The sequence below is a fragment of the Pistacia vera genome, unplaced genomic scaffold (assembly GCF_008641045.1).
Source record: "Pistacia vera cultivar Batoury unplaced genomic scaffold, PisVer_v2 Contig164, whole genome shotgun sequence".
Taxonomy (NCBI): Eukaryota; Viridiplantae; Streptophyta; class Magnoliopsida; order Sapindales; family Anacardiaceae; genus Pistacia; species Pistacia vera.
Window position 1 is genome coordinate 277,505 of NW_022195726.1, and position 26,237 is coordinate 303,741.

The window sequence follows — 26,237 nt, forward strand, 5'->3', positions numbered from 1 at the left end:
AATATGTTTGAATAAGACTTAAATATAACTGAGTGATTTTAATATTGACATCATTATTTTAGGAGATAATTATTTTTTTTTAGAGGATTAATTCAAAAGTTAATATATGGTTGAATAATTCAAAACAAAAGCCTACAAGTATACAAAATCGGTGTGCAGAACCCTTCCTGAACCCCCCTATTTTTGTTCTCTGTTTCTAGCAACACTGTCTCCCTCTTTTCTCTGTGAATTTGTGAGCCATGAAATCAAAGTAAGTTGTACTTTGCCTGAAATCCTTATCATGATGCTATTTAAAAATTCAACATTCTCATAAATAATGTATAGATGGAAGATTTGAATATTGTAACTAAAATTTTTATTTAATTGGGCACAAACAAAAATTTAAATTGCATTTAACTAGAACGAAAAACATGGGAAGAACTCAACACCACAGTAAAACGTGCAACCACAATCTTGAGAAAGCAAACAGACAAGATACATAACAGAATTCCCAAATTTTGTGACTGCAATTCTATTTACCTTTACTGCTAATCCTTTTTCTAAATGGTTGCCTCCTGAAAGTCTTCACAAACCAATTTTTGATGAATATCTTGTTGCATTCAATGATAAATCCAACTACTAACCCACTGCCGAACCCCATTGCAACTATAATCTTCCATACAAATCCATCTTGAGACCTCACATTTTGATCCTTTCCAAAGGTAGTTGAAGGTGCTTTTGAGGAGGTCTTTGTATTACCACATGGCTTTGAGAGAGGAGTTCCACACAAACCCACGTTTCCCTCGTACGAATCATTCTGAAATGTATCAAACTGCACCCCTCGTGGTATAGGTCCTATAAGATGGTTATGAGAGACATTGAAGAATTCCAGAAATTTGAGCTGTTTTAGTTCTTGAGGAATGTGTCCTGAAAGCTTGTTGGAGGACAATTCCAATGATTCAAGATTCTTCAATTCCTTCAAGGATGATGGAATCTGACCCGAGAGATTGTTGTTTGAAAAATCGAGCAAATGCAGCCCCTTTAAGTTCCCAATAGATGTTGGAATCTCTCCTTCAAAGTTATTGTATGAAAAATCAATGGCTTTCAAGGCTTTTGAAATCTTCGAGTATATCCTTTCCATTCCTTTGTTATGTATTGCCAACGAATAGTGATAGCCGGCGTCATCATACATGCCCAAGAAGTAGGAAATGCGAACCATGCTTTCTTGCATATATTCTGCATGCTGGTTAACATCAATGACTTTCAATGCTTTCCAGGATCGGAAGTATTCATATGGTAGCCTACCTTGAAAACTATTGTGGGAGAGATCAATGACATGAATGTTGGGAAACTCAAATCCAAACGCAGGATCTCCTATTACTCCATGAAATTTGTTCGAGCTTAGACTGAGAACTCTCAACTCTGGAAGATTTCCCAACCAAGATGGAAAAATCTCGTATATATGGTTGTTCTCCAAATCAAGAAACTCGAGCATTTTACAATTGGCCAATGATCTTGCCACTTGCCCGTGTAATTGATTATGACCAATATCAATCGACTTCAACTGGCATTCATTTGTAAATGTTTGAGGAATGTGGCCATGAAAGGAGTTGTTTCTGAGATTCAAAACAACCAAAGAATTACTTAAGTTGCCTAAACCTTGAGGAAGTACTCCACTCAGATTGTTATTAGATAGATCAAGGACTTGAAGCGAACTTTGACTACAAATCAATGGTGGAATTTCGCCAACGAATTTGTTGTTGGAGGCCAAATAAAAAAGAGTATACATAGATTTTGCTGGAATTGGGAGTGATCCTTCGAGCATGTTAAACCTTAGGTCTAACGTGCGTAGGTGTTCCCATGGAAGAACAACTGAATGCTGATCAAAGCCTGTTAAGGAATTAAAAGAAAGGTTGAGATAGTCGAGAGTGTTTACACTTGTATTCCAAAACCATTGAGGTATTTGACCACTGATATGGTTGTGAGACAGGTCTAGCCACTCCAAACTTTCTTGGTTTTTTAGGAAATCTGGGAACTTATCTAAGTTGCATGAAGCCAATCCTAGCAATTCAAGAGAAGCATTAGCACTGATATTCGAAGTGAGTACTGTTAAATTGTTATATGATAACAGTAATCTCTTCAACTTTTTTAGCATTAAAAACATTTCTAGCTCCATTGGACCACTCAATTTATTGCTATAGAAGCTGAGATATTCAATATTCTTGAGTTTAGAGATTGAGCTTGGAATAAGGCCGTCCAACTTATTGGAAGAAAGGTCCAATGTTTGCAACTGGGTGAGTTTGAATAGTTCAGATGGAATTTCACCATACAAATTGATTGCTTTAAGCTCTAAGACAGTGAGTTTGGTAAGCTTTCCAACCACAGGCAAGGAAGAAAGAGTTCGGGCAGTGAAGTTGTTGTTTGAAAGGTCTAAATACTTGAGCTGGGTAAGGTTTTCAAATGAAGATGGAATGAATCCCTGGAAATTACACAGGGAAATATCAAGTTGCTCTAAAGAATCAAGATTTCCAATTGAAAAAGGTACCTCACCAAAGAAACTTGTGTTTGAAACATCAATTACCTTAAGAGGACTGCAGAAATGAAATTCAGGAAGCTTACCTCTCAGATCCTTGTTCCAGGCTAGTTTAAGTCTTGTGAGATTTGGGAAATGGAAAATTCTTTCTGGGAATTCCCCCTGCAATGAACAAGATTCAAGACCAATAGATGTCAAAGAAGTCATATTTGACAAGGTTTGGAGGGCATTAATTGAATTCATGACGACATAGCCGAGATCAAGTTCTTTTAGGTGAGTTAAGTTATGAACTAAACTTTTCAGATCAGGCTTACAGAGCTTCAATGGATCTTCTAAAGGTGGCATATTCAGAGATAAAAAGACCAAGTTGGATAATTGAGATATTTCTGATGGGATTTGGCCAGACAATACAGAATGTGAGAGATCAAGATATGTCAACTCTGTAAGGTGTCCAAAACCTGATGGGATTTCGGAGCTATTAAAATGATTATCAGAAAGATCAAGTTTTTGAAGGTGGGAAAGGAGGAAAAGAGTGCTATTAGAGTTGAAAGAGCCAAAAAGACAACTGCTGTTGAGTTTTAGGCCAATTACATGACCAGTATTTTCATCACACTCGATGCCATCCCATGAACAACAATCACCATTTTCTCCTTGGAGCCTCCATGAAGACACTTTTGGATAAGCAGAAGATTCATCAGAAGCAGACCTGTCAATGATAAAGCTATCCTTGAACTGCAACAAGGCATTGCTTTCATCGTTGTGGCACAACCGCTGCACTAAAGAAGAAGAAGAATCGGTGACATGCAAATGAAAGAACGAGATAACAAAGAACAAGTAAATGAAAAACAAGAGCGGATTGAAGAAGGATCTCATGGTGAAGCTTCAAAATATTACTCTTAGAAAAGATAATAAGAGTTAGGAGGATAGATGAAATTTAGCTTATCTCTTACAACAATATATTGAAGCTCCATATCCGTGCGTTAGCTTTTTTTCCATTGTCGTTACTCGTTAGTGGAGTTCAATTTTTTCCTAGGAAAAATAATTTTTTTTCCCCAGTACCTAGTCAAGTCCTACTAGTCCATAGTGGAGACATTAAAAAATTCATTTGTTTGGTTTAAGTATGTCTTGTCAATGATATGCTCTGTTTTCAGTCAAACCAATATTATCAAATTGGCCGACAAATTAAAGATCAGTGTTTATTTTCTCAGTCAATTGTATCAAATGTCTACATTTTGGCCTCCTCATTCTTCAAGGGTGATAGAAACTTTAAGATGTCAAAATAAATAAGATTAGGGATGACAATTTGGACAATTTAGTTCCTAAATTGATGGATCTAGGACAAAGATTTGTAAATTAGAATATGGGGTATACAATAATTGTGAACATTTCTTTTCCAAGTTAACGTATGTATGGAAGAAAAGTATAGGCATACTTGGTCCAATACAATTTTTTTTCCATGAACTAGTTCTACTTGTTTTCTTGTAGTTGGTTAAGTTCAACATTTTCTAAGGACAGTTAAGATCAAGGATGACAATTTTGAGCAAACCTTGACTTGAGGGTGTGTATGGGTTGATAATTTGGTTCGGGTTTCTTCATTGAATTTGAGTTCTTCATTGGATTCCAAAAAGAGAGAAGCAAAGTTTTGCCTCTTCTAAGATTCAGTCCATTCTAGCATAATAATTGAGATTTTCAGTATCAATTTATATACTTAATTTTTTCTTTTATTTGAACAAACAATGTATATTAAATTTATAGGATAATTCTCTAATGAAAACGTCCTGATATTAGTTTTATTAAAATCATGCTTATATAACATCATATTTGAGATATTAAATCTCATTTTATTCCAATAAAAAAAAAAAATGAATTCAAGAACAAGGATTTGAAGATAAAAATGTATATGTAAATGGTGGTAAAATTGGGATATATGTAAAGGATAGGTTACTTCTAGCTTGTACGGCTTTTTGACTTTCTGTTTGCCAAGGCCTGGTTTTTGTTATGGGCTTTGATTGTGAAGGATTATTACTTGAAAGAGTAAACGAATTTTTCCCACCCAAGGTTTTCCTTAATGGCACACCTAATGACAAATATTTAATCAGTTACCATCATTCGATCATCAGCCTTTATTTTATAAAATTCCTCTTATCCTATCTCTTAGGGCATCTCCAACCCACGCCAAACACCATGCCATTTTAGCGTGGTGCTACAGTGCTGCGCCAAATTTGGCGTGGCATTATAGCACCACGCCAAAATGGTACAACATTGTAGAGCGAATAAAATATATATACATATTTTTTTTTAATTTTGTTAAGTTAATTTGAGTATTAAATTTTACACCAAATTTGAGTATTTGTATTTAATTTAATTTGATTATTATTTATAATAATGATATAATTTAAAAATTGATGAAAAATTAAAAATAGAACTTTATTCAATGCAAATATTAAACTACAATAACTCAAAATAAAAATTAACACTAATTTAAAAACACTAAAATTAAAAGAAAATACAACATAAACTCAAATAACAATTTAGTATTCTGGTAGATTAGTTCTGGATCCAGTAAGATCATCAAAATATTGAAAAGAACTATAGTTATTTTTAGATCATTGACCTTGTTGTTGAGCTCTTTTTTACATAATTCTTAATTGCTCATTTTGAAAAAACTCATGTAGGCTTGGATCGGTTATAGAATTCAAATCCTTGAATAAAATTTTGTTATCTTCTCGATATTTTGCCAAAGCCAATTTTTTCAATTGGATTTCATAATTTTGTGCCCTAGCTGAGTTGCCCCGATTGAAAATAGCAGCAAGCTGTCGATTTTCTTCTTGAATAGTTTCAAAACTGTTTAAAACCTCTTTATCATTTTTCCTTTTAAATTTTGCTTTCTTCACCCCAATGGGTCGTTCAGCTGAACTACCCCCAATATTTTCATCACTTATGTTTAGAGAATTTGACGATATGTCACAAGACATCGATTGGGGAGACTTTGAAGTGGGAGTCTCTGATTCTTGTGATTCAAACCTATCGGTTTGCCTTTGAAATACTTCTGCGGCGTTAACATTATTTGTAAATTTTTCAATATCCTTAAGTATAGGCCACACATGATCAAATTTGAAACCTTTCTCGTAACTTTTATCTTGTGCTAGTAACATTTTGGCTTGAATCATCTACAAAACAATATACATATAACGTTAAAATCAATTAGATAAAAAAAAAAATGCTTGAATGAAATGTAACAAATACTCACAATATCTTGCTCGACATAAACAAATCAAGGATATAGAGACTCACCATACTCTTCGAAATGCATTAATTGATCATTTGTGGGAAGAACATACTAATTCGAAAAATTCAATTACTATGAATATGGAATTTTACCTTTGTGTTGCTGTAGTTGTTTTTTTTTTTTTTTTAATCATTTTATATTAGATGTAATGTTTTTCTATATTAAATGTAATGTTTATTTGATTAAATAAATGCTTAATTTTATTAAATTAATATAATTTTCAAAATAATTATTATTTAATAAAAATATCATTCCCAATATTTAATTAATATATACAAAAATAATGAGTGAAATAGATTAATTGTTGATTATTACAATAAAAGAAAAAAAGAATATTCTAAGGAATATTCTTTTTGGTGTAATATTTGGTGTTGTGGGTTGGAGATGGAATAGTATTTTGCACCAAAATTTGCATTAATTTGGTGCAATTTTGTACCAAATTGGTGCAATGGGTTGGAGATAGTCTTAGTAGCTCATCGAACCTCGGTTGAGAAAATGAAGTATATTTTGGATATGAACGGAATATAAACTTTAGGTCGGAAAGTGGTATTTTGAAACTTTTTCCATAGGAAAATAACATTAAGGCAAACCTTGGGCGGGTACTTGAAATATTTAGAGTCATAAATACCTAATACCACTAAAGAATCAAGGTTTCCAATTGAATGGAGAAATTTATTAAATGGGTACAGAAAAGGTCATGATGTAGCATCAGAGCAACTATATACTCTGTTAACGGCTCCAACTTACCCACAGGTTCAAAATATTTCTTTCTGTATCCTGCACTCTTCTAGATATACCTTGCAGTTTTAGTTCATCATAATCCTATGTGATTTGTCTTGACAACGTGGGGAGCTACAATAAGTGAAGGAATGTTGTGCTTCCATTTTTCTAATGGATTAAATAAATCTTTACCTGCATGGCAGGGATCTGTCTCTGTTCTCTAAATGTACACATTGTGTTCGAATAATTTTTAAAGTGTGTCCATGTACATCAATTCTTATTTGTGATCAGATGACTTTTGTCTAATTGTTCAATATTTACCAAATGAATGAACAGATCTTCTGTCTGTAGTAGCTGTCAATATCTGACACATTGGACAACTAATTTCCATTTTCAGTGTAGCTATAAAAACCATAATGTTCTGGGTCATTCATATATTTTAATTGGAGGATGTAAAGGACTAGAATTTGATATGATGTTTAACTTCAGTTGGTTGGTTCTAGGAACCTCATTCATTGTAGCACAGGAATTTAAACTAGCTTATATTAAGAACAAAAAACGTGTTTTCCCTTGTAACTTCCAAATATGTAAGTATCATTTTAAATCTTGAGAAGAAACTATATTTGATACAGTTGATTCCTTTTCATATGCAGTTTGGCGGATTTGATAATGTACGAGCATATGCAGTCATAAAGCCTCCTAAGTTTGATTCTCCTATGTTCCTGCCGCTCAAAGCTGCAAAAAGACCCGAGGTAGGAATCTATCTTTGTTTCCTTTGTCTCTGATGTGGATGAATTTCAGCATGGTCAAGATATCTGGATGTAGACAAGAGATTATTTATAATCTTGTTAAAAGTTTCCTTTGTTATCTGATTCTATTTGTTTCGTAGGTACCTCTTTATGATAGTTTTCTATAAGAAGACTTTGATTCAGATGGAGCAGAAGACTTTGTATCGAAGGATTCAGAGGAAGAACATGACTTGACATTGACTGATGCAATTGAAGGACGAGACATGACTTTGAATGAATTCTGGGTTGAGAATGTTTTTCTTGAAATTTAATATGCTGAAGTTTTGAAGTATCTTCTGGATTTTCTCTCTCTCTTTCTCTTAATCTTCGAATAAATAGGAGACCAACATAGAACTGAACAAAAAGATGCTAGCTCAAGGAGAAAAAATTAAACAACTAGAGAGCCTTGTTGAAGAGTTACGAAAAGAGCAGGGTGATTGCTCCAAGAGGATGGAAGACATGTTAAGTACTCTTTTACAGCAATCATCTCGCAAAGGTCATGGCAAAGGTACTGCTTAGAATATATTTTTGAAAAGTTGATGTTCACTTGCAAGTCTTCTTTTGTTTGAGAGTGTAATATTGTTTAGGAGAGTTTAGCCTAGGATTGAACGTATTGTATGCATAACAGAGGCCGAAAGCATTTTGACAATGCTCTAACTGGGAAGTGTAATGGCTAATGGCTATAGGATAAATTGGTAGGGGAAAAGCTTTATGTTCCTGTAAGATGGTTATAAGAAATGTCGAAGACTTCCAGCAAGTTGAGCTGTGTAAGCTCCTTGTGGTATACGTGATTCGGCCAGACGGTCTAGGTCCAAGGGTGACAATGACAGTTTCACTATATGAAGAAGAAATTTTACAAAACACTCTCATGCTTCCCTTAATAGCCAATTATTACGAAATCTCAAGCAAAATTCGGTCGAGAATTACCACGTATAAGTCTCTCAAGATGATTAAAATATAGAACATACTGTTGGAGTTGTCGACTACTTCAGCATTAATGGGTAACGGAGACGCACTCGGGGGTCCCGCTGGGATAGCGCCCCCGAGCCCGTAGGCTGTTTTGGGCTTTTCCATGTATAACCGCTGTAGGATTCCTTTTAAGTTATTAATTCCTTTTTTGGGTTGGGCTTAGGAATAGGAATTCTTGTAAAACTAGGTTTAATCTCTTAAGCCTAGTATAAAAACATAATTTTCTCTTGTTATGGGTGTGAGAACAATTCATTCATTGTAAACGAGAGAGGTGAGGCATATTGCAATAATATTGACTCAGCTAGACGTAGCCTACATTGGGTGAACTAGGGTAAATCACGCGTATTACATTCTTTGTTTACTGTTTGTTTTGTTTAACTATTATTATTTTGTTCCTGTTGCTTCTCTATTTCGTTCACATACAAGGCTTATGTACAAATAAAAAGGACAAATGATAAATTCGCTCTAAGTTTGATCCAATATAAAATATATTTTAATATTGTGTTTAGTATTTTGTTTTCAAAAGGAAATTTGAAAATGAAAAGTTGGAGTTTGCTTAAGTATCTCATACAAATTTAATTATTTATTAAAAAATTTACCCTTTTTTTGTATTTTAATATGTTTGAATAAGACTTAAATATGACTGAGTGATTTTAATATTGACATTATTATCTTAGGAGATAATTATTTTTTTTAGAGGATTAATTCAAAAGTTAATATATGGTTGAATAATTCAAAACAAAAGCCTACAAGTATACCAAATCGGTGTGCAGAACCCTTCCTCAACTCCCCTATTTTTGTTCTCTGTTTCTAGCAACACTGTCTCCCTCTTTTCTCTGTGAATTTGTGAGCCATGAAATCAAAGTAAGTTGTGTTATATATGGGGCCAACATGTTGTACTTTGCCTGAAATCCTTATCATGATGCTATTTAAAAATTCAACATTCTCATAAATAACGTATAGATGGAAGATTTGAATACTGTAACTTAAATTTTTATTTAATTAGGCACAAACAAAAATTTAAATTGCATTTAACTAGAAAGAAAAACATGGGAAGAACTCAACACCACAGTAAAACGTGCAACCACAATCTTGAGAAAGCAAACAGACAAGCGACATAACAGAATTCCCAAATTTTGTGACTTCAATTCTATTTACCTTTACTGCTAATCCTTTTTCTAAAATGGTTGCCTCCTGAAAGTCTTCACAAACCAATTTTTGATGAATATCTTGTTGCATTCAATGATAAATCCAACTACTAACCCACTGCCGAACCCCATTGCAACTATAATCTTCCATACAAATCCATCTTGAGACCTCACATTTTGATCCTTTCCAAAGGTAGTTGAAGGTGCTTTTGAGGAGGTCTTTGCATTACCACATGGCTTTGAGAGAGGAGTTCCACACAAACCCACGTTTCCCTCGTACGAATCATTCTGAAATGTATCAAACTGCACCCCTTTCCAAATTTTTTTCTTAATTTCCTCAGCTAATTCGACTTCTTAACATGTATATATCCATGGGGACGTCTAGTTCTAGCTATGGCGATTATTTTGCTGCTTTGTGTTGAATAATTGACGGCTGGTTTTAATTCAACATCCATTGCCAAATCATTTTAGCTAATTTTGACTTACAGTTACCAATTATTCAAAGAGAAAAGTGGAGCATATATACCAAACTTTAGGGTTTGTTAACAGCCATCGCTTGCTTCCTGTCTTATCGCTTTCTTGTTCTTCCTAATTCGTACGTTCTTTTCGTAAGGAGAACCACTCTTCACTGTCTGGTTTTGATTAGGCGTGGCACTAATAATGTGAAAAAAGATACTCCGCCGCTTCTTTTAAGCCTCTCACTTTTTAATAAATTAATTTTATCTCTCTTCAAACTGACCTTTTTGTGGGAAAATTTTGTTTTTGGCGCGACATACACATGTGTGAAAGAGAGAGGGAAGATGTGGGCCATCGAGAAAAAGTGGAGAGAGAAGATGAGCGGCAGAGTAGAGAAAGAGAGAAAAGAGCGGTGGGTAAAAGAAACAATGGAAGAGAAAAGACGGGTAAATGTCGAGCAAGAGAGAAGATTGAGATGTAACGTAATTTATTTTGGAAAAAGCTAAATATTTTTAGGATGTATTTGGTTTAGGAAATATTAGATTACTGGAAAATTAGGGGTGTATTTGGTTCAATATTTCTACCCACATTTTTAATCCTATTCTCCAAATATTGTTTGACACATTATTTCAGAAATAACCATCTTTGATCGAAAACGACGATCATATCTTTGGTCATCTTGGCCTTTTCCAGCCGTCGACGGCCACATTTGGCTGTAGATCTGACATTTTCTGGTCAGATCCATGGTGGATCCGGCCGAAAAAGGCCATAACGACACGTTACGACACAGATCCGACCGGTCTGTGTCGTAACGCAATTTTCCGGCCAGATTTCGGCGGTGGTGGCTGGAATCTGGCACTGCGGGTGGTGGGGGTGTTTTTGTTATTTTATATGTTGGGGTGGTGGGGTTTAGTAAACCTAGGGGTTTTTTTATAAATTTTTAAATTTTAACTCGTAATGCTCCCCTATTCAACTACCCAATATTATTTCCAAAATCCTATCCAAAATAATAAACCAAACGCACTATAGATTACCTTGAAGATTACTGAGAATTTTTAGGAAAATGTGTTTGGTTAGTTGATGGGTGTTATGCCTAAAAAGTCACGCTTATGTCAGCTCAATAAATGTCTTTTTGTACTAACTGCCAAGCTCATACCTCCTTAAAGATATTCATACCAACCCTATCTCATTTCAAGAGATGAATGGACGAGAGCCTTCCATGTGTCAAGGTAACTTGCAAAACACTCATTACATTGACTTTAAAGGTGTATAAATTGGCACTTCTCTTCTTGAAAGGGGGGGCTGGGCATATGAGAGCGAGGCATAGATTTGAGCTCAATTCTTTCTCTCTGTAAACATTGTATTTCTTTATCTTTGTATGTCTTATGGGAAAAATCATAGAAATAGTCAGAGATCAATAAAATAACAGTGAATGTAGGATTTGCTTTAAGCATCCAAACCACTATAAAAACCTCTCTTGTCAGTCTATTATTTATGTTTTCTGCAACATATATAATCTCAACTCCATATTCGAATCTCATGGATCCATCACGTTTAATTTCTAAGACTTTCTTAGCACTTTGCACATGCGAGTTGTTGATGTCCAAAATCAAGCGTCAACAGTTTGGTGGCCCATGCAGGTCTCAAACCTGTGATAGAGTTCCCCGATGGCTTGGTCAGATCCCAGATCGCACGCATCAGAGTTATCTGATCGCGTGGCCAGATCGCAGATCACACGCATCAAAGTTCTTCGATGACGTGTTCAGATCGCTGATCGCACGCTCAGATCGCTGATCTTCAGCTTTAGATCGCTGATCTTCAGCTTTAGATTGCGTGTTCAAGATCGTTGAGATCACGTGTTCAGATCGCTGATCGCACACTCAAGTCATTCTGATCCTTGGCTTCAGATCGCTGATCTTTTGCTTCAAATAGCGTGGCCAGATCGCTGATCGCACGCTCAAATCGCTGATCTCCAGCTTTAGATCGCTGATCTTTAGCTTCAAATTGCACGTTCAAGATTGTTGAGATCACACGTTCGGATCGCCCAGATCGCTGATCGTACGCTCAAGTAATTCTGATCCTCGGCTTCAGATCGCTGATCTTTAGCTTCAAATCACGCGTTCAAGATCGTTGAGATCACGCATTCAAATCGCTCAGATTGTGTGGCCATATTGCTGATCGCATGCTAAGGTCATTCTGATATTCGGTTTCAGATTGTTGATCTTTAACTTCAAATCTGGTGGCCAGATCGCTGATCGCACACTCTGGTCGTTCTGATCTTCGGCTTCAGATTTGTTGATCTTTAGCTTCAAATCGCGTGTTTAGATCACTGATCGCACGCTGAGATCGCTAATCTCTTACTTTTTGATCAAGCTCGTTATGATCTTAGGTCGAGCTCGTTATGCTCTCAGCTCAAGCTCGTTATGCTCTCTGATCGAGCTCCTTATGATCTTAGATTGAGGTCTTTATGCTCTATGATCGAGCTCCTTATGATCTTAGATCGAGCTCGTTGTGCACTCTGATCGAGCTCGTTATGCTCTCAGATGGAGCTCGTTATGATCTCAGATCGAGCTCTTTATGCTCTCTGATCGAGCTCGTTATGCTCTCAGATTGAGCTCCTTATGATCTTAGATTGAGCTCTTTATGCTCTCTGATCGAGCTTGTTATGCTCTCAGATTGAGCTCCTTATGATCTTAGATCGAGCTTGTTATGCTCTCTGATCGAGCTCTTTGTAATCTCAGATCGAGCTCGTTATGCTCTCTGATTGAGCTCTTTGTAATCTTAGATAGAGCTCGTTATACTTTCTGATCGAGCTCCTTATGATCTTAGATGGAGCTCTTTATGTTCTCTGATCGAGCTCCTTATGATCTTAGATCGAGCTCGTTATGCTCTCAGATCGAGCTCTTTATGCTTTATGATCGAGCTCCTTATGATCTGAGATTGAGCTCGTTATGCTCTCTAATCAAGCTCATTATGCTCTCAGATCGAGCTCCTTATGCTATCAGATAGAGCTCCTTATGCTCTCAACTCGAGCTCCTTATGCTCTCAGATCGAGCTCGTTATACTCTTAGATGGAGCTTCTTATGATCTTAGATCGAGCTCGTTATGCTCTCAGATCGAGCTCGTAATGCTTTCTGATCGAGCTTCTTGTAATCTCAGATCGAACTCGTTATGCTCTTTGATTGAACTCCTTGTAATCTCAGATCGAGCTCGTAATGCTTTCTGATTGAGCTCCTTGTAATCTCAGATTGAACTCGNACAAAATGATAGGAGGTTTGTGGATTCTCTATTAATTATTATCATAAAATGTATGTACAAATTCTATCGGCATATTACATCAAATTGACGCATGTAATGTACGGATATACAACTCTAAGGGCATCTCCAACCCACGCCAAAATGGTGCAAAAAACACCAAATTGGTGTGGGTTGGCACTCCAACCCACGCTAAACACTGCACCATTTTGGTGCAGTGCTACAGTACTGCGCCAAATTTGGCGCAGCGCTACCGTGCCAAAATGGCGCGGTACTGTAGCAAAAAAAAAATATATTTTTTTATTTTGGTTTTTTTTTTTTTTAATTTTGTTAAGTTAATTTGGGTATTAAATTTTACACCAAAAATCACACCAAATTTGAGTATTTGTATTTAATTTAATTTGATTATTATTTATAATAATAATATAATTTAAAAAATAATGAAAAATTAAAAATAGAACTTTATTCAATGCAAATATTAAACTACAATAACTCAAAATAAAAATTAATACTAAAATTAAAAGAAAATACAACATAAACTAAAATAACAATTTAGTATTCCGGTAGATTAGTTCCGGATCCAGTAAGATCATCAAAATATTGAAAAAAACTTGAATAGACAACACATTTTTTTTTTTGTATCATTTTATATTAGATGTAATGTTTTTCTATATTAAATGTAATGTTTATTTGATTAAATAAATGCTTAATTCTATTAAATTAGTATAATTTTCAAAATAATTATTATTTAATAAAAATATCATTCNCTCAGATCGAGCTCGTTATGCTCTCAGATCGAGCTCTTTATGATCTCAGATCAAGCTCATTATGCTCTCAGATCGAGCTCGTTATGCTCTCTGATCGAGCTCCTTATGATCTTAGATTGAGCTCCTTATGCTCTTAGATCAAGCTCGTTATGCTCTCAGATCGAGCTCGTAATGCTTTCTGATCGAGCTCCTTGTAATCTCAGATCGAACTCGTTATGCTCTTTGATTGAGCTCCTTGTAATCTCAGATCGAGCTCGTTATGCTCTCTGATCGAGTTCCTTGTAACCTCAGATCGAGCTCGTTATGCTCTCTAATCGAGCTCCTTATGATCTCAGATTGAGCTCTTTATACTTTCTGATCGAGCTCCTTATTATCTTAGATCGAGCTCGTTATGCTCTCTTATCCAACTCCTTATGATATGAGATCGAGCTCGTTATGCTCTCTGATCAAGCTCGTTATGCTTTCAGATCGAGCTCCTTATGATCTTAGATTGAGCTCTTTATGCTCTCTGATCGAGCTCCTTATGATCTCAGATCGAGCTCGTTATTCTTTCAGCTTGAGCTCGTTATGCTCTCAGATCGAGCTCATTATGCTATCAGATCGAGCTCATTATGCTCTCAGATCAAGCTCGTTATGCTCTCTGATCGCGCTTGTTATGCTCTCTGATAGAGCTCTTTATGCTCTCTAATCGAGCTCTTTATGCTCTCAGGTCGAGCTCGTTATGATCTTAGATCGAGCTCGTTATGCTCTCTGACCGAGCTCGTTATGATCTCAGATCGAGCTCATTATGATCTCAGATCAAGCTCCTTATGATCTTAGATCGAGCTCCTATCAAATCGCGATCAGGTTCTAGCTCTCAGATCGCGATCAGCTCCTAGCTCTCAGCACTTGATCGCGCCAGGAATAGTTCGAGCTCTTCAGTTTGAGACTGCAGTCTATAGTGCAACAACCATTCAGATCAAAGATCTGAGTTTCTGAAGTGCGATTAGGCACTCTAAAAACTGGGGGGCTTCTGTTATGCCTAAAAAGTCATGCTTATGTCAGCTCAATAAATGTCTTTTTGTATTAACTGCCAAGCTCATACCTCCTCAAAGATATTCATACCAACCCTATCTCATTTCAAGAGATGAATGGACGAGAGCCTTCCATGTGTCAAGGTAACTTGCAAAACACTCATTACATTGATCTCAAAGGTATATAAATTGACACTTCTCTTTCCGAAAAGGGGGGCTGGGCATATGAGAGCTAGGCATAGATTTGAGCTCAATTCTTTCTCTCTGTAAACATTGTATTTCTTCATCTTTGTATGTCTTATGGGAAAAATCATAGAAATAGTTACAGATCAATAAAATAACAGTGGATGTAGGATTTGCTTTAAGCATTCGAACCACTATAGAAACCTCTCTTGTCAGTCTATTATTTATGTTTTCTGCAACATATATAATCTCAGCTCAATATTCGAATCTCATGAATCCATCACGTGTAATTTCTAAGACTCTCTTAGCACTTTGCACGTGCAAGTCGTTGATGACCAAAATCAAGCGTCGACAATGGGTATGTTATATTAATATGTTTGGTTGAGATGAATAAATTTGTGGATATGTTATTTAAATTACTGAATTGTCTTCTAATTAAATATTATTATCAATTATTTTTTAATATTGATTATTATTTGGATTATTATAACCCCTCTGCATTTAAAAACTTAGCAAAAACAACCCTATAATAAAAAGTTTGGAAAATCAACAAAGCACCCTCACTAACTCAGCCACTGCCAACCGTCGACAACCACCGCAGGCCGTCGGCAGTCGGCAACCTAACGGCAAATAGAAGGTAGGAAATGGCCTCCGTGCGCCGTATGGTCATTTTCGGCTAGAGATCTGGCTGTCGACGGCCAGATCGATGACGGATATGGCCTTTGACGGCCAGATATCTGGCCTAAAATGGGCATATTGGTGCACGACGACTATTTTCGGCATTTCGTGCCCCATTCTGGTGGCGACAGCGGCTGGCCGCAACGGTGGTTGTCGGCGACAGGTGGGTGGGGGTGGTGGCTTGGGTGGGCTACATTTTGTTTTGAATTCAAGGGTAATTTTGTCCAACAAGTTAATTAATTGGGGTAAAATAGTAAAAACCATATTCATGTAAATAAATTTAAAAATAAGGGCATTATTGTCCTACAATTTTGTTAATAAATAATAGAATTGTAACAAAAAACGATTACCTTAATAATCTTAAAATACCTAAGAAAATAGAGGTAATCAAATTACCTCCAATATTACTAATAGTAATTATTATTGGTATTTGAAGATTACTAGAATCTTATATTACTTGACAACTAAACGTGGTAATCAAGTAATATAAGATGATATAACTCTAGTAATCTCACATTACCCCCAACCAAATGCCCCCTTAAAGTTTCATACTATTAAATAATTCTTCATTTGATTAAATCTAACTGTTGAAATAGTTTTGAGTTAACACTAAAATAATTACCTCTTAACTATTGGATTTGGCTAAACGGAGGGTTATCAAATTATGTAAAAAAATTAAATAGAAAAGGTAAGTTACAGTATTTTCGACCCAATAAATAATTGTAATTAGTTAAATATCCATTAATAATAATATAAAAAAAAAGAAGGCAAACTCTTTCTCATAAAGGTCATTAATTAACATTTGGGAATTTACACAAGCTTATATAATAATAATAATAATAATAATAAGAGCACATGATAGTTGAAAGACGGTTTTTTTCAAAAACAGAGAAAAAAACTGTTATCTTTTTGTTTTTTCTAAACCTTTTACGCAAAACGTTTCTTGGCAACAGGCTCCGAAACGCATCCTTATTCTCTACTCTGCCTATAAATGGAGCTCAAGCTTCAATGAGAATTCCTGATGAATTTATCTATTTCTCTTCTTGTTCTCCTCTTAATTTCTCTTTCATATAGAAAATCCTCAATGAAGAATCCATATATGGATCTCACTCTATCTTTCACTATAAGATCATATGAGCATTTCAAAACAACAACATGGTGAAGAAGGAGGTAACAGTGACCATGCCAGAAAAAGATGTTCTAAAGATGAAGAAGAAGCAGGTAATGTTATTATATTTCTTTCAGAGGGTGTTCTTGAAATTGTGAAGAGTGTTATATATCGTAATTGGTGGAAATTAGAGCTAATTAATACAGCATATTTCTTACAGATTTTCACTGTTGTTATATATATTAAGTGAGAACCTCTATTTACTTAAGGTTTTGCAAGACAATTTTGAATATTTTAATTTTCTTTTTCTTCCATTTTCTTTGCTTGCAAAATGCGAAAAAGTATCATTTGGATTATACTCACATTCACCACAACTGTGTTTAGTGATTCCTTTTAATATTGAAAACCTAAAATTATGTACTTCTCACTCTAACGTTTCTTTTTCCTCTCTTATTAGCAGGCAAGGGATGCGCAAAGGTACACATGAAAATTTGTTTGGAGTACTCATTGAGCAAGATATAAAAGTAGCTTGTGTGTTTGAAGGACCACGGGGTTAATTGGTAAGAGACCCGACCTCGATCTTCACTAAGCTTATTTTTGAGGACCAAGAAGTTAAAAGGTTAAATAACCTCGACTCGGACCTTCACCAAACTCAATTTTTAAGGATCAGGGGGTTAAAGTTTAATAACTCAACCTTGAACTTCGTCAAGCTTCATGTTGAAGATGGAGATTAAATAATTAGAAAACCTCAACCTCGTACCTTCATTAAACTAATGAAATAGTTTCTTGTAACTCTTTTTACTACGTTAATACTTAATAGTATTCTAGTAGATTTAATGTTTTACTATAAATGTAAATCTGCTTAATATATCTTAATTTAGTTTTTTATGTCTTATCTTTAGTGAGTGATTAATTTGAACGTCAATGATAGTGAATTCATTTTTGCTCTAAGTTGTTGTTGCCCATTGTACATATATAACTACATGTTTTTAATTGTTTCCTCAAAAGTGGGATTTGTGATGGGGTAATTACTTTTTACGTGCTTTCAGTTCAGTAGCCTTTATATTAGGGATGGGAGTTTGAACCGCCCGGCGGGCCCCACCCCATTAGGGCGGGGTTTACCCAAAAAAAGTCAAGTGCGGGTCCAAAAAAGTATGGGGATGGCCAGAATAATTAAATAGCTTATCAAGTATCAAACAACTACCTAGGACCGGGGTTTCGCACAACACCACAGAAAAGAGCTATAGTTTGAAGAGAATGAGAAAAAAATTCGTATATTGACAAAAAATTTAAATTATAGAAGCTATTTAGATCTATGAGGTTGTGCCTAAGTAACCCTTCCAGTAGTATAGGAAAGTCACTTGGCCCGTCTATTAACGGAACTTGCAATTAAAGGTACTATGGTTACTGATAGGGATCGTATTGTTACCTTTTCATTCTACTTGACGTAACTGTTACTTAAGCGAAATTTTGAGACCTTAATGATTTACTCTAAGTTATATAGTTCAAATTTTCAATGTCCCCCGTTGGCTCAGTGGGGTCAGCAGCCCCTACTGGGGCAAAACTGAGATTCATGGTGAAACGTATAAATAATATTTTAATTCTTAAAAAAAAAAAAAAAAAAAAAAAAATAAAGAAAGGAAAATACTGAGCAATGGAGACGGTTGGCAATTGAGTGTAGTCAAAAAAAAATGTCCAAGAAGATATGATTCTCATTTACCAGAGGAATCCGTTAGCTCAAAAGGAAACCACCGATCCAGTGATTTCGTTCTTTCGCTAAATGGCTGGCCTTACATCTTGTGGCTGATTCATATAAAAAAGAGTCACACACCCATAATAAAGCTCCATAATATATGTATTTTTTTCTTTTCTAAATAACTAATCATAATATGGTAATTAGATAACACAGAACAAATACATGCTATCTGACATAATTTTGTAGAATGAATATTTACCCAATAATGTGGATATAATCAAAGATTTAATTACCTTGATTGCCTATAACTTAAAATTTGGTTCAAACTCAAGCATGGTTCTTTCAGAGCTCAAATCCCTCACATCTGTAAAACTCTGACCATTAGAGAATTTAGAAAATATATGTGTGAGAATTATTTTATCCTACCGTAATTTTTTTAGGTGCAAAATATCTTTAACTGCTCTGAGACATAAAAAATGTTATCATATCATTTTATATCTTTGTTTTTTGTTGTTTGTTTTCTTCATCATATACTCGATCTTTTCGTGAGTTTCTCAATATTAACCAAGGAGTTAGATTTTCAAAATGTTTTGGTGTTGAATTTGATTTATTGCCATGGCCAATGGCCCGATAGAACATATAAAGTCATCCATGTAATTCTTCTAGGATATAGACATTTTTACTCTAAATTTGATACAAACACAGTCTTCTGGTAGTGAAAGATGCTTCTTTACCACAATTCTTATTCTTCTGTTTCTTTGCATTTATCATGATAATCCCTTCTCTCTTGATTTCTTCTCATATAGCACGAATTAACCGGCTTTAATCTACTTTTTCAAATTAAATATATCTATAAGAACTTTACACTTAGATACGTATGTACGTGTATGGATGATAATTTTTGGAACTCTTAATTTATTCAAGGTTAATACTGACTTTTCCTTGTTAATTATAGAATATATAGTGAACAAATCAATATATTTCATTTCATGAATAGGTTTGGTAATGCCTACAAATTGATTTTTGATTTTCACAAATTTAATAATCTATATTATTGAAATAGATATCTCTACAATATACATATAATAACTTGCGAGAAGAATATTTTTTTATTATTTTTTTTTTTTCTGCACCGGGCCCGCAAAATTTTTAAGGGTTGTGATATTCAGTATGAGAAGGACATCCTCGTCCCCGTTCAGATAGGCTTAAAGACTTACACAAATCCCAAGCTAACATGAAAAGAAAGATGGTTGATATTTGTGGATCTCGCTGTTTGGCTCTCTGATATCAAACAAGTAGCGTATCTCTTTTTCTTATTACTAGAGATACTATTCTCATTATTTTGTAAAGGCAAATATTCCTAGTCCTAGCTACCTGAGATGGACACTATAATTCATGTCATCTCGATAATTAAGAATTTCTATCCACAACTGACATGAAACTACAAGATAGGAGGTTTGTGGATTCTCTATTAATTATATCATAAAAGTATGTACAATTCATCGGCATTACATCAAATGACGCATGTAATGTACGGATATACAACCTAAGGGCATCCAACCACGCCAAAATGGTGCAAAAACACCAAATGGTGTGGGTTGGCACTCCAACCCACGCCAAACACTGCACATTTGGTTGCAGTGCTACAGTACTGCGCCAAATTTGGCGCAGCGCTACCGTGCCAAAATGGCGCGGTACTGTAGCAAAAAAAAAATATATTTTTTATTGGTTTTTTTTTTTTTTTAATTGTTAAGTTAATTTGGGTATTAAATTTTACACCAAAAATCACACCAATTTGAGTATTTGTATTTAATTTAATTTGATTATTATTTATAATAATATAATTTAAAAAATAATGAAAAAATTAAAAATAGAACTATTCAATGCAAAAATTAAACTACAATAACTCAAAATAAAAATTAATACTAAAATTAAAAGAAACAACATAAACTAAAATAACAATTTAGTATTCCGGTTGATTAGTTCGGATCCAGTAGATCATCAAAATATTGAAAAAAACTTGAATAGACAACACATTTTTTTTTGTATCATTTTATATTAGATGTAATGTTATATTAAATGTAATGTTTATTTGATTAAATAAATGCTTAATTCTATTAATTGTATAATTTTCAAAATTAATTATATGTAAAAAATATCATTCCCAATATTTAATTAATATATACAAAAATAATGAGTGAAATAGATTAATTGTTGATTATTACAATAAAAGAAAAAAAAAGAATATTCTAAAGAATATTCTAGGAAATATTCTTTTTGGTGCAATATTTGGTGTTGTGGGTTGGAGATGGAATAGTGTTTTGCACCAAATTGGTGCAATGGGTTGGAGATGGTCTAAGGGGTTAGCTTTGCGCAGGGGCGGATCCAGCCCTTGAGAGTAGGCCCAGATTTAAAAAAAAAAAAATTACCAGTATATAATCCCTCAAAATATATACTTAGGTCTATCCTTAGATTTTAAAAAAATGAGAACTATTATACATATAATCAAACCCGTAAAAAATTTACTATTAATATATATATTCCAAGCCCATATCATATTAAAAGTTTAAAACTCTCTTTACTCTTCTTCTCCACGGCTTTACTTGTTTTTTTATAATTTTATCCTCAAAATTCTTTACTCTCTCATTTTCTTTCTTATGCTACTTGCTCTTAAAACTTTTGAAGACTGAAATTGTTGAAGCTTTCACTATTCAAGTTGTCACAATTAGCTCCGTTTTCAGTTTTATTTGTTTTAGGTATGTGTATTGCTCATTTCAATTTAGTTTATTTTATAGTTGAATCATACTTGTTTTTTGGAGGTTTTTTATTCTAATTTGAGGGGAAAAAACATGGATCTTGTGAGTTTATTTTGTGTTTTGTGTCTAAAAATGTTCCTGCTTTTCCAAATTAAAACCTTTACTATGTTTTAAGGATGTTATTCTTCACCTTTCACCCACTGCTTTCCTACATTTTAAACGTTTCCGTTCAGTTGCTCAAAATTATTAAAGAAATTTGAGTTACAAATATGTTTATACAAAGAAAATTCCCTCTTTTTTTATTAATTCATATTAAAAGTCAACGTAACATTGACTTGATTTAAGTTTTAGTTGACTTTAGCTTAGGCTAGATCTGATTAAAGTCATGAAAATTTATAGGCTGTGTTTGTTTTACTATTATGAATACTATCTTATCCAATCCTATCCAAAATACATATTTGTTTCAATATTCTCAAAATCTAATCTTATTTTATTTAACTCAAAATATTAAAGATTTTTTCAACCCATAAAGTTTGTTAATTTAACTAAACACCCGTAACAATATGTTGGAATAGGTGCCCTAGAGCCAATTAATTATTAGAGAATTGACTATTTGTAATAATGTTTATTAATCAATAAAAGACATTTTCTACTATATCATGTAAATCACATTTGTATGTATTGCTATATGTCCTTAGGATGGTAGAACTGTGACGAGAGTATCAAGTGTTTCAAATCTTGATAGTGAGAACCTTATGATCACATATGGTAGCCATTCTAGAAATGTCCATAGCCTCAGTATTATTCTGACCAAGGACACAGATAATACGGTAAGATTATCATAGTGTATAACAACCCTGTCAAAAGACAGTGATTGATCTCACTTGTTAAGGTTGTTTGCCAAGAACCCGATGCAACACATGGGTGCTTGCTAAAGGCAAGTTCACTAGACTTATCCACTAGAGGATTCCATATAGATGACAACCCCAATGTTTATAAAATAAATTCTCTAACGAATGGTGGTGCATGTGATCCTTAGATTTGAGATCACTGGAGCGTCTTGTGCACCGATTGGTATAGTTTGACACTAAACCAACATAGTTCTATTCAGAGCTATCAATACAGTAGTGATTGGTTGCATCGAGGAATGTATCAAGACTATGGTGGATCGATAGAGGATTAATCACTCCCAGGTATGGGAGAAGTTATCTCACAGTGCAGTTCAGTGTATGACAATGACATTAAAGTTGTGGCCATAGTGGGATTGAGTTGTTGCTCAATCCAATTTATTTATCCGGTCATTGCATCAGTATTTGAATACAAAGATATCAAAAGTAATTGAGGTTGACACTATTTTTGTACCTCAATCTCGATGAGATAATAGATGACGAAAGGATTTGATTGCACGGTAACCATATCGTTGATAGGTAGCTATTTCGCTGAATCCGAATCTATCGGGTGGCCATGATGCCTTGCTAAGAGCTAATTTGGTATGTGTATAGTGAGATGATTAATCAGTGTTAATCGCGATACTACACAGTACACACTGCCAGTATGATGAGGAGCCTACGGGTCACACATGTGTTGTTGCCTATATTTAATTTAATATTAAATTAAATTAGAAGATAATTTAAGGATCGTTTTGTTCAAGGGGTATTTTTGTCTTTTAGGACGAAATGGTATTTTGGTAATCTCACAGTATAATTAAATTTGCTAAGGTTGTTGCCTATATTTAATTTAATATTAAAATTAAATTAGTGAGATTACATTTAAATATATATATACATACAATGTTTTGAAAACCGGACCGGGAGCTGACTCTGCCAAATGGCCGATTCCCGGTTCGAATAGTTTGACCGGTCAGACCGACTGGTCCGACCGGTGACGTTAACATGCTGACGTCAGCATAATATCATGCTGACATCAACATGCTGAAATAAGCAAAAACGTAAAAAAGGCAAAAAATTCAAACTCCCCATCTAATTAAAGTTTAAAAACCATCAAAAGCAACCCTACAACATAATTTTCTCCATTTAATTAAAGTTTAAAAACCATCAAACCAACCCTACAACAATAATAAAACCATCAAAGTTTGATAGTTAAAGTTTACAAATTCAATCCTCAAGTCTAAAGTAAACTCTAAAGTTTTAAACAACATTAAAGGCATTACAAAGTAATATCAATGGCGATGGTGATGATTGAAGAGTTCACGTTGAAGACTGGAAGTTGAAGAATGAAGAGTTGCAGGTAGCAGACGAGCCACGGCAAGGAAGAAGCACTAAAGCAGAGTAGAGTAGACTGCAGACTGAAGACTTGAAGATTGAAGTGAAGAGTGAAGACGTGAGGCTGAATCGTTGAAGCTTAGCTAAAAGCTTGAAGGAGATCTGACTTCTGAGTTCTGAGATCGCGAATGGAGGACACGAAGAGGAGGACTAGACTGGAGTGTGGAGGAGATTGCAAATGGCAGTAGCAACTAACAAACCAAGATGAAAAAGTGATAGACTGAAGAGTGGAGGAGATCGCGAATGGTAGACTGGCAGTAGCAATCCAAGATGAAAAAGTGAGAAACCGAAGAAGGGGCAAGACGACTCTGTATCTGTAGCTCAAAAGCAAATTGAAAATTTGTTACAAATTTTGAGAGTTTAGTTTGACACTTTGACTTTGTGTGTGTGGCTGTGAGCAACTCTGCAACTGTGGTTTTTAATTTTTAAATTTTTTTTTTCTTATTTCATGTGTTAAATCGGATGGGGGTGTGGACCGAAAATCTGTTTAATACCGGTTGGACCGTCGGTTTGCTACAGTGCGACGGTCCAACCACGGTTTGAAACGGTTTGAAGGTATATCCCGGTTATTTGCTCTCTTTAAACCGGAAATACAAGCGGGTGGCGGTCGGACCGGTTCGACCGCCTGGTCCAGTTCGTGTTTCAGAACCTTGTACACATATATTTAAATGAATTATTATTATTAATTAAATGTTAATATATTTTATAAATATATTAATTGATTTTAATTATAATAATAATTAATTAAAATAAAATACCATGAGAAGGGTGTTTGGATACAAGGGTGGATTAGAGTTGGAACCCATGTGTATTCCTTATAGGAATAGGGTTTTAACAACTTGCACTTTTTGTGTTAAAGAAATCATTCATTCCTTTATGATTGAAAGAAAAGAGGCAGCCCTTTCACCCTTCTCCCTTTGGTTTTGAATTAAAGATTTTCTTTGATTCAAACTTGATTCTTGAAGATAATTAGTGGATCTAGGAAATCCCTTTTTGGTTCTTCGAATTGTCTTCGTGTGGATCACTGTTCGTTTAGTTCTACATTGAATATGTAGAGAAGTAGATTCAAAGACATTTGAAAGAGCCTCCAAACGTGCGTAACATCTCTGATCCTTGTCTGGACTGATGTTATTTTGCACAGAATTTTGATTTAACATGTAAACTATATAATCCATACTTGGATCTTGGCATAAAAGGAATCAATTCATCCTTTTAATTTTTGTTTTTCCGCTACGTTGGGTAGATCGATTCCTATCACAATAAAAGTTTATAAACTGACAAAATCGCCCCCACCACCCACCCACCCACCCACCCACCCACCCACATATTCTCAGTAGCCGACCACCGCTGTCAGAAGGAGGTTGGAATCTGCTAGAATGGCGCACGACCGGCTGGATGTGGTCGGTGTGCATCAATTTGGCCTTTTCCAGCCAGATCCAGGGGCTTTTGATTAAAAGACCATGTAAAGTTCAAATTTAATTGAAAGGCTATGAAATTTTAAAGTCTTAACTAACTAACCTTATTATTGATTAAGAGCAATTAAACATGATTAGTGCTTAATTAGGATTAATGAAATATTGTGTAATCTTTTAAAATTATACTATCTCCCAAAAAACTCGAATTTGTTGCAAACAAACCCAAACCCAAAACAAATTTATTTGCCTCCTCACTCTCACCATTAACATGTCGGAACTGCCCTCCCTTGGTTTCTGTTTCTTTTTAGCTTCGTCTACAACTTCTTCTTCCTCTGCGTCTTCTTCTTCGTCTACATCTTATTCTTCCTCCGCCATTAACACCTTTTTCTTCCTTCGCCATTAACATCTTTTTTGCCAAAGATCTGGCTCCTCCATCTGACATTTCGTCTAGGTATGTATATCTCCTCTTTTCATTTTATATTTCGATTTACAAAGATTTAATGATGGATTGGGTTTGAGTCACGATTTTGATTTACTTGTTTAGGTTGTTGGGTTGTGTTTGATGTAATGCAAGTTGAAAGGAGTGAAATTTGTTGATTATTTTCTTGCATTGTAGGTGGCTGGGGGTGGTAGTATCGATTATAGGTGGAGATGACTGAAAATGTGTTTTGGATCTGATGGATCGCTTAAATAATCTGATATATTGCTTAAGCGATATGGTTTGTCTAGTATAATACAGCAGATCACTCAAGCGATCAAGTATATGACATAAGATCGCTTAAGCAATCTGCTATAAGTATGGTATATGATAGCAGATCGCTTAAACGATCAGGTATATGGCAGAAGATCACTTAAGCGATTAGACTTATTTATACCAGATCGCTTAATCGATACACCACATTGTTTAAGCAACTCTGAATATGTTTTTTAAAATCTGTTAACCCTTAATATATCGGTTAATAATTTTTTTTCTTGCATTATAGGTACTTGGCTATTATTAGACATGGGACAAGTTGTTTAGGGTGTTGAATATTTTGGTGAGTGGGTGGAGGAAGAAAGTTGTTGGAAGTGGATTGGGAAGATCAAAGAAGTTATACCAATTGATGTAAGCACATCGGTTAGTTTTGATGAGTTGAATGATGAAATAATTAGAAGAGATGATTTGAGTTGTTTATGTAGTGATATAGTTATGAACTATGTTT

General features: G+C 34.7%; 1 protein-coding gene across 1 annotated transcript; it reads right to left on the reverse strand.

Moving 5' to 3' along the window:
• Positions 1-511: 511 nt before the first annotated feature.
• On the reverse strand, positions 512-3,385 carry LOC116125397 (receptor-like protein 7). Its single transcript, XM_031411134.1, has one exon. The coding sequence runs from the start codon at positions 3,383-3,385 to the stop codon at positions 512-514; it is 2,874 nt and encodes a 957-aa protein (XP_031266994.1).
• Between the last annotated feature and the right edge of the window lie 22,852 nt (positions 3,386-26,237).

What these genes read in the sequence shown, in the direction of transcription:
- LOC116125397 (XM_031411134.1), bottom strand. Translation starts at nt 3,385, where the DNA reads ATGAGATCCTTCTTCAATCCGCTCTTGTTTTTCATTTACTTGTTCTTT.